Genomic DNA, 8,819 nt, shown 5'->3' with positions numbered 1-8,819 from the left:
AAGGGCCCACTATAGGGTCCTGCCAGATTTTGTATAATGCATACAGGTGTACTTCTTTCCTGTATTACATTACTCATTAATCTTAGCCATTCTACAAAGATGCTGTTTTGGAAGAGTTATTATTATAGATTTTTTTCTTTCTTGGTTCCAGAACTGCATACCTACTCATGTACCTAAAGGTGGATCCACATACATGCCAAGGTGAGTATAACAGCATACCTGTTTTAGTTATGTTAACTACACAGCACCAGCCCAGAGGGAGGTTTGCTAACATGGTAGTGCTTTAAGGAAGATATGTGATAGGAAGGAAAGGCAGATGGAGATACAATGCCAATCGTTATGCTGAATGTAACTTTTGTCTTAAATCTTGTTTCTTGTTTATTAAAGATATGAAAACAGTATTGATTTGCATTAACAGCAAAAACTGCTAAAATTTTTGACATAATTGGAATGTTTTATAATAGCACTTTGGCTTTTCAAGATGTAAGTCACAGTTATAAATGTTGAACTTTGTGTGGGTGCATTTGGGTTTCAGCTACAGTAGCAAAAGCTTTCATAGTCTTGGGCAGAGGGGTAATTAAAATACTGTGATTTGAATGGCCATTGGAAACAATTTTTATAATAGGGGGTGGTATGCAGCAAGATCCTTCAAAGACCCCGGGCCTGTGGAAAATATGGCCCAGACCGCAGAATCCTTTATAAACGCATTCTATGAACACCTTCAGGAATGCATGGATCATGCAATCCCAAATAAAACCAAGACCCAATCCTCCAAAGGTAGACGTCCTGTCTGGTGGACCCTAGCCATAAACAAACTATACAATAGAAGGAGGAAGCTACTACATGATAGAGCAAAATCCCAAAAAGGGAAGGCATCTCTGATCAGTATTAGCAAAAAACTATGGGTACTCATAAAATCGTCTAAGGCCAGCTTCAAGAGAAAAATTTCACAGGACACTAAGGATAATAACAAGGCTTTCTTTAGTTATGTTAAGAACCTGGGTGGGAATTCCCAGATATGCTCAGAATTAGTCCAAAATGACAAAAAATACACAGACCCCACAGACATTGCCAACATCCTAGCTGACAGGTTCAGTGCAAATGCCCCCCCCCCCACCAAAAGGGCAAATATCTATCCCAGAGAGTGCTGCCCCCCTGACATCTCAGATGCTCAGGTAAGAGCCGCCCTCTCTAAAGCAAAAAACACAGCATCAGTGGGACCAGACGGTGTCCCAGGCTGTGCCCTACATGAACTCCAAGAAGAGCTAAACCCAAACATAAAACTACTGTTCAATCTCAGCCTTACTACAGGATATGTACCCAAAGAGTGGTGTACAGCAACAGTGGTCCCTCTCCACAAAGGTGGTGCCTCAATGGATCCTGGAAACTATCGCCCCATAAGCCTGACTAGCTTGGTCTGCAAAGCTATGGAAAGGATCATCATGGACCTCATAAATAAAGATATTGGGGACCTACAGACACTGGATCCTACCCAGTTCGGCTTTGTTAAGGGCAGATCCTGCCTCTTAAACCTGGTTGATTTCTTTGAAACAGTCACCAAGACCATTGACGAGGGGAAGGTGGTCCACACAGCCTACCTGGACCTCGCAAAAGCCTTCGATACAATACCCCACTTGGGCATTATAGATAAGCTCACCAGTTTAAATATAAACCCCTATGTCACTAGATGGGTTGCAAACTGGCTCAAGAACAGAACCCACATGGTCAGAATTGCTTGAGCCATATCAGACTCCAAAAAAGTTACAAGTGGTGTCCCACAAGGCTCAGTCCTGGGACCTCTCTTGTTCGGTATATATTTCTCGGAGGTACAGGCCAACATGGAAGGACTGTGGCTGACCAAGTTCACAGATGACTGCAAACTGGGTGCCAGAATCGACTCTCCAGCTGACACAAGCATCCTCCAAAAGGGCCTCATAGAAACAGACAACTGGTGCCAGAGCCATGGCCTCAAGCTAAACGCCAAAAAGTGTATAGTCATCCCCTTTGGCAAAAACAAAGTGCCCACAAATTACCACATAGATGGTAATCCATTAAGTACAGAAGAAGTAATTAGGGACCTGGGGACCCAAGTTGATAGCAATCTCTCATTTGACAACCACGTGGCCAAAGTGGTTAGAAAAACATTTTATATAGCCCACCTAATCATGAAGGGATTCACATCTAGGTCAGGGGAGGTCATCGTGCCTCTTTACTCATCCCTCATCAGGCCCATAATTGAGTACAATGCCCCTTTTGGGATGTACCTTACCAGACACCTGCAGCAACTGGAAAGACCCCAAAAGTACCTCACCAAGAGGATTAAAGGACTCAAACAGATGCCATATGCTGCTCGGTTAAAGAAACTCCAGCTCTACTCAGTGGCACACCGCCTACTCAGAGGCGATCTGTGCCTGGCATATAAAGCCATGTCCAACCCGGAATTAATGGACATGCTGCACCTCAGAAAATCCAAATCCCATCAAGCTACGTGCTCGAGAGACTTGAACCTCAGCACTGAAATAAATACGACATGCTGGAGGGACAGATTCATAACCCATAGGCTCCCTTCACTCTGTTATAAAATCCCAGTCCAGGTTAGGCAGAGTCCCTTATTGACTCTCGTCAAGAGGAATCTTGATGAGTGGATGGGAGATCATAGGTTTACCCCGGGTATCATTTCTGTGTCACTGTTAGACAGAGGCACAGTATACTAACCTCGAAAAAGGGCATAGCAAAATTAATTTAAAATGGGTGGCGAAAGCCAAACACATTCTGGCTAGGCTTATAAATGCCCTAGGGCAGATAGCCTAGTATGAACCTATGAACCTATGTACCTATGAACCTAAGATTCGTAATGTGACCTCACTGCAAAATATAGTGCAGTGGATGTAGTGTGACATTATTCAAAGAGGGTTAGGCACATGTAAGTGGCAAAGTAGCACTGACATGCCTGGGATTGTGCTTTATATTGAAACTGCACAAGTACAAAAATAGGAATTAATGTGCAAGTGAGTGTATCATGCTATGAATGGTCATGTGGCTTCAAAGTATTGGCAAGTCCAACACGATGGATGGTCAACTGCACATTGAACTGCTGTTATTTCTGCAACATGGGCACAGCTGGAAAGCAATAGATGGGGCTATACAGGAAGATGTCAACTATGTTTAGTTTATAATTGAAAAGGAAACAGTGTGATGGACTGTAAGAAACAAGGAACAGCAAGCAGCAGAGCACCCAGGAGGAGACGTGGAAGGGAAGCAAGGTATGGGTTTGGGAGAAGGCTATTTTTATGATGGGGGGGTAAATGCCTTTTTATATATTTTTTTAGAGAAGCAGTAGAGAGAGATTGCACTATGCAAATGTTTTGGGTAGGAAGTAGGGTACAGGAATGGCATTAAGGGCAGACACCAAACACATAATACAAGCAGAACTTGACAGTTTATTTATTATTTATTTATTTTATTTTACATTTGTTTACCGGGATAGTCTGACTGGATACATGTCCATTTTCAGTGGAGGCCCAGGGAGAAAAGCTCCAAAAAGACATTCAACAAACTCTTACATTTGTACAGTTTAAAACACAAAATAAAACACAAATAAAATGATTTTTACACAGATGTAAACAAACACAAAAACAGATGCACAAACAAATTATTACATTTGTACTCGGATGGAAAATTTTAGACAGTGTTTTTAAGAACGCTAGGGTATTGAATGCCTAGTAGGCTAGGGAAGACAGGGAAGGTTCTGACAAAAAACAGGAGAAAATGTGGAGTTACACAGAAAGACAGAGCATTGCTAACTAGCAGTGGAGAGGATTAAATGATAAATAGGGCAAGGTGAGTGACAGACAACAGGAACACTATTATGGGGGATAGAGTGGGTTTTGAACAGCCTGCCAAGCCATCTTAGAAGAGAACAGGCCCAGATGTCAGTCACCTCCATGGTTACCATCAGAGGTGGGCTTTGCTGCTGATGGTTTGATGGCTGGGTTTAGGCAACTATACATTTCTATCAATCACATGAGGAAGTACTCCACAGTGCCAATATTGACACTGAGCCTTCGATCCAACTCACCTCTCACCAACTATTAGTCCTCTTACCAGATAACCCAGAAGGGCCACTCTTTGATGAGGAGACTGTCACCCACCAGAGAAACAGCAACAGGGGCCACCAGAGAGCCCTCCTGGTCACCTTTGAAAGGCTGACCTTCACCCTACAGATTGGCAGGCCTGGCGACCCACTATTCAGTGAGATGCCTAATGCAAAACCATGATGACCACTGTCTCACCTCCGTCTGCTCCATGGATGATTCAGCAGCAAAAATGATAAATAAATGGAATAGAAGAAAATAACAAAATAACAAAAAAACATCATTAAAACAAGAAAGAGCAAGAGAAAAGGGCACAAATAAAAAGGTCTGAATGATGTGGTACAGGCACTGGAAAGGGGAAACAAAACAGGCCAGCATGGTAAAACAATAACAGGACAGCATAGTAAAAGAACGACAAGACAGAGTGGGAAACAATGACTGTGGAACACCTTTCATATGAGTGTGCATAAGTCCAGAGAATATGACTGGCAGTATAATTGGCATCGGTGTACAGGACAGTATCACAATATATGACTGGAAACCAGTGTGCATGGCCAATGAACAATGAAGCACTGCTGAATTTATTACACTGATAAAATGAAATGCTCATTGGTGTGCTAAGAAGGTTATATACAGTTCTCATACACAACCAAGGCATATGCAAGCAAGGATAGCTGGCACAGTTTAGGATAGTAGCACAGATTACATACCTACAAATGAGCAGTCCTACATCAGCCACCAACAACTAAACAATGGTGAAATAGGCAAAAGAAAAAAAAAATGCTACACTCTTGTGGTAAACAAGTTTAGTACAGTTATTCGCACACATAGCAATAGAAGGAATGACTGGTGGGTCTATATTATATAAACTAAGGATTAAAATGTCGACTTATATTTGATTGACCCCTATTTCTCAAAGTTGCAGAACATCGAACCCTCAAATCATCGATTTCTTTACAAGGGAAAGAAATTGGTATCCCAAACACGCACACTGCATTACAACAAACACTATAAAAGTGGGGGGCTTCACCTCCCATACCCCCCAATGTGGAGGGTTGTGCCCCCCACACCCCCTAACTAAATATACTAAATCCTAAGATTGCATTACAGTCGGAAAAAGGGCAAATTTAAAAGACTTTGAGAAATAGGGGTTGATCAAAGGTAAGTCTATATTTTAATCCTTCATTTATATAATATAGACCCTAACTGGGTAAAGAGTAGAACATTAAGAGAATATAAACAAAATCAATGAACACCCAGGCAATGGTGAAACAGTACAATGCAAAATAAAGCAAAACATGGTTAGTGCTGGGGTAAGAAAGAAGCAGTATGGTACATTTTCTCCACCACCTGGAGGGTCTGCCCTGCCTCCTTTTGCAGACCACCCTTTTTTCTGCAGTTTTGTCCTTCACTGCAAAATAGAAGCAACCCATTAATGAGTATGGCATATTCATGATAGCAGAAAGCATGTACACCTATGTTTTCAGGCCTACTGTACAATGACTTAGTAGTAAGGAGGATGTCTTAACCTCATTATGCCATTGGTGGAGAATGTCTGGGTATTGCCTCCACAGATTCAGAGGGTTATGATTGGGTCTGCAATCATAATGAGTATATTATATGTTCAAGACATGGATGCTAAGGAATTTACCTCATGAGCGAGGCTCGAGAGGTGAATATTCGCATTCATGTTGAGAACACATAATAATATGTTATGATTGGAGATCCAGTCATAATTCTTTGTAGTTTATGGAGATTTGTCTGCAGCCATACTGCTCAACTTCTTAGCACACGAAATCTTGACAAAGTCTAAGGTAATGGGGGCACAAAGGCCCAAAACTAGGGACAGATTTTAAATATTGCTTTTACGAACTTAGCAAGTTGATAGAATAACAGGTTTTGTGTTAGTATGCATTTTTTTGAAGTCTAATCAATAAAAAGGGTCTGTTGCCATGGATATAAGCTTTCCCACTGTCTCCATTACCAGCTTGGTGGATATGGGCATCCTAAAGCAATGCAGAAATTGCCTCATATTTACTGACAACCAGTTAATTCTCAAACAAATTGATATGCAATGTGAGAGATGTATTTACACAATGTCACTGCAGACAAAGTTCTCACATAAAAGTACTCATAATGTCAATAAGGCTGTCAGTATTACACATGCTGCACCCATCACACACAGCTCAAAGCAGACATATCGACCCACATATGCTGAGACACTTAAATGTAACCTTCCTAAACCACAAAGACCTCCTAGACAAAGTACACAAAACAAATACCCTCAGCAGCCCCAAATACATTCTTTCAAAACAACACACATGTCAACACATAGAGCTACATCTCATGGAGCCTCTACCTCTAAGCCCATAAGGCAAGCCACCACACAATCCAACATTCTAGTCATTGGAGACTCCATTGTGAGATACACACTTGGCTGAGTAAGGAGAAAGCTATGGTAATTTGCTTATCAGGGGCTAGAATCCACCACATTACACACACTCTCAGGTCACTGGACCACAAATACCAATATGACTCAGTCATAGTCCATCTGAGTGTAAATCACCCAAGACATATATCCTTAGACTATATGAAGAGAGACCTCATGGAACTCTTGGAATATTTGTGTTAGGCTGATATGAGCCTAGCATTGAGCAGCATTTTACCTTCTCCAAGAATGATGCCACAGTATGAACAAAAGATGAGTGACTTTAATAATTGGCTTAGTTTCGGGTGTCATTCTAATGGGGTGCAATATGTGTCAGCATGGAAGGAGATGGTCAACAGAACCCCACTGCTTTGCCAGGGATGGTCTGCACCTCTTCCCTCTAGGCTTTTAAATATTAGCTAAAACATTGTATTCTGCCATAGTGCCTTTTTTAGGCAATGCCAAACTGAAAGTACTTCCGAAATAGCAAATCAAAATCAAGAAAAGCTAAAGGTGTTACTGCTCAGTGCTAGGAGTCTAAACAAAAAAAAACCCCTCCACTCCCTAGAAGCTCTCTTCACACTAGAAAATGCTGATGTCTCTGCAGTCACTGATACATGGTTTAAATCTGCAGAGAGCACACCAACATTGCAAGGTTGTAATGCCTTCCACACATTTAGACCAGGTACTTCACAGGCAGGGACTAAAGGTGGATGTGTCCCTATTTACATCAAAAATAAATGTACTTCAAGGCTGGCCAAACAGAACAATTCACTTGAGCTACTCCATGTTCAAATCACCATAGGCAAAATACAATATCACTTCCTTGCAAGTTATAGGTCCCCCTCTGTGACCCAGGAAGCCCATACCATGTATTTAAACTTAAGAAACACTAACCATCCAACCCAATACTATATTCATGGGTGACTTTCATTACCCCATTATCAACTGGGAATCCTATATGACACCAAATGTACAGGCACAGAGTTTCCTGGATTTTGTAAACATAAACTTCCTGTATCAGATATAAATGTCAATACACCAGCCGGGTGCAACCATACTGGGTCTGGTCCTCACTGATATGGGAGAATGCTGCACATCTCATAGTATAATGTCTTCCCTGGTAAGGTCAGACCACAAAATGGTCTCCTTTGAAGTAAAAATAAAACCTGAACCTCCAGCTAAACCTGGAATATTCAGGAACTACTCTAAGGCTAACCTCCTGCTATTAAGTGATAACCTGGCAAAATTTCAAGCCCTCATAAACCCTGAGAACACTGCTGCCTATGCAGACCTGTTAACAGAAACCCCGTACAAACATGTTAATAGCTGCACAGAGGCAGCTGTACCCACCAGGAAGAAGTACAGAACTAACTCAAAAAACAAGCCACTCGGGTGGAATCACAAAATCAATAGGCTGTATAACAGAAGGAAGAAAATCATGGCAAAAAATAGGAGGTGCAGCACCCAGCAGGATAAAAGCACTCTCATCAAACTAAACAAACAACTCAAAGGACAAATAAAGTCTACCAAAGCCAAATCTGAAATTGGCTTCCCAGGCCAAAGATAACCACACAGCATTATTTAACTATGTCCACAACCTCAAAGGCAATACACATTTGTGTGGAGAGCTCATTAAAAATACAGCCACCTATACTGAGCCAGAAGATATAGCAAGCCTCCTTGCTGATAAATTCAGCTCCAACTTTACCCCACTCTCCCATCAACCTTCCCTCAGGAAATACCATCAAATATAACTCCCCCTTCTATCACTAGGGAACAGGTCCTTAATGCTGTCTCTAAGACCAGGAGCACTGCATCAATGGGCCCAGACAATATCGCAGGATGCCTTCTAAATAGCATGAAATCTGACCTATCAGGGCCTCTGGAATTATTATTTAACTGTAGACTCCAAACAGGCTTTGTGCTTCATGAATGGAGAACAGCAACAGTCATCCCTCTGCACAAAGGTGGGCCATCTACAGACCACAGAAACTACAGACCCATACATCTCACTAGTCTTACATGTAAAGCCATGGAAAGAATTACAATGGAAATGATCAACAGAGATACAGTAAACATCCAAACACTGGACCCAACCCAGTTTGGTTTTGTCAAGGGCAGATCATGCCCACTCAACCTGGTGGACTTCTTTGAGAAGGTAACCAAAGCAATGGATGAGGGGAAAAATGGTTCATATTGCCTACCTTGGCCTGGCCAAGGCATCTGACAAATACCCCACTTGGGCATTGTTGACAAACACAGTAGGTTAGACACAAACTTGTATGTCACCCACT

General features: G+C 41.8%; 1 protein-coding gene across 1 annotated transcript in view; it reads left to right on the top strand.

The window, feature by feature from the left end:
* The window catches only part of LOC122797954, a 507,423-nt gene that overhangs the window by 438,254 nt on the left and 60,350 nt on the right, over positions 1–8,819 (top strand). Inside the window, exon 11 of the mRNA XM_044066475.1 lies at positions 152–201. Coding sequence (XP_043922410.1) covers positions 152–201 — 50 coding nt within the window. The remainder of the gene's footprint in view (positions 1–151; positions 202–8,819) is intronic.

This window comes from Protopterus annectens, chromosome 3.part1 (assembly GCF_019279795.1).
Source record: "Protopterus annectens isolate FY-2018-M chromosome 3.part1, PAN1.0, whole genome shotgun sequence".
Taxonomy (NCBI): domain Eukaryota; kingdom Metazoa; phylum Chordata; order Ceratodontiformes; family Protopteridae; genus Protopterus; species Protopterus annectens.
Note: the sequence above shows the minus strand (reverse complement) of the source record. Positions and strands in the feature narration are given on the sequence as shown.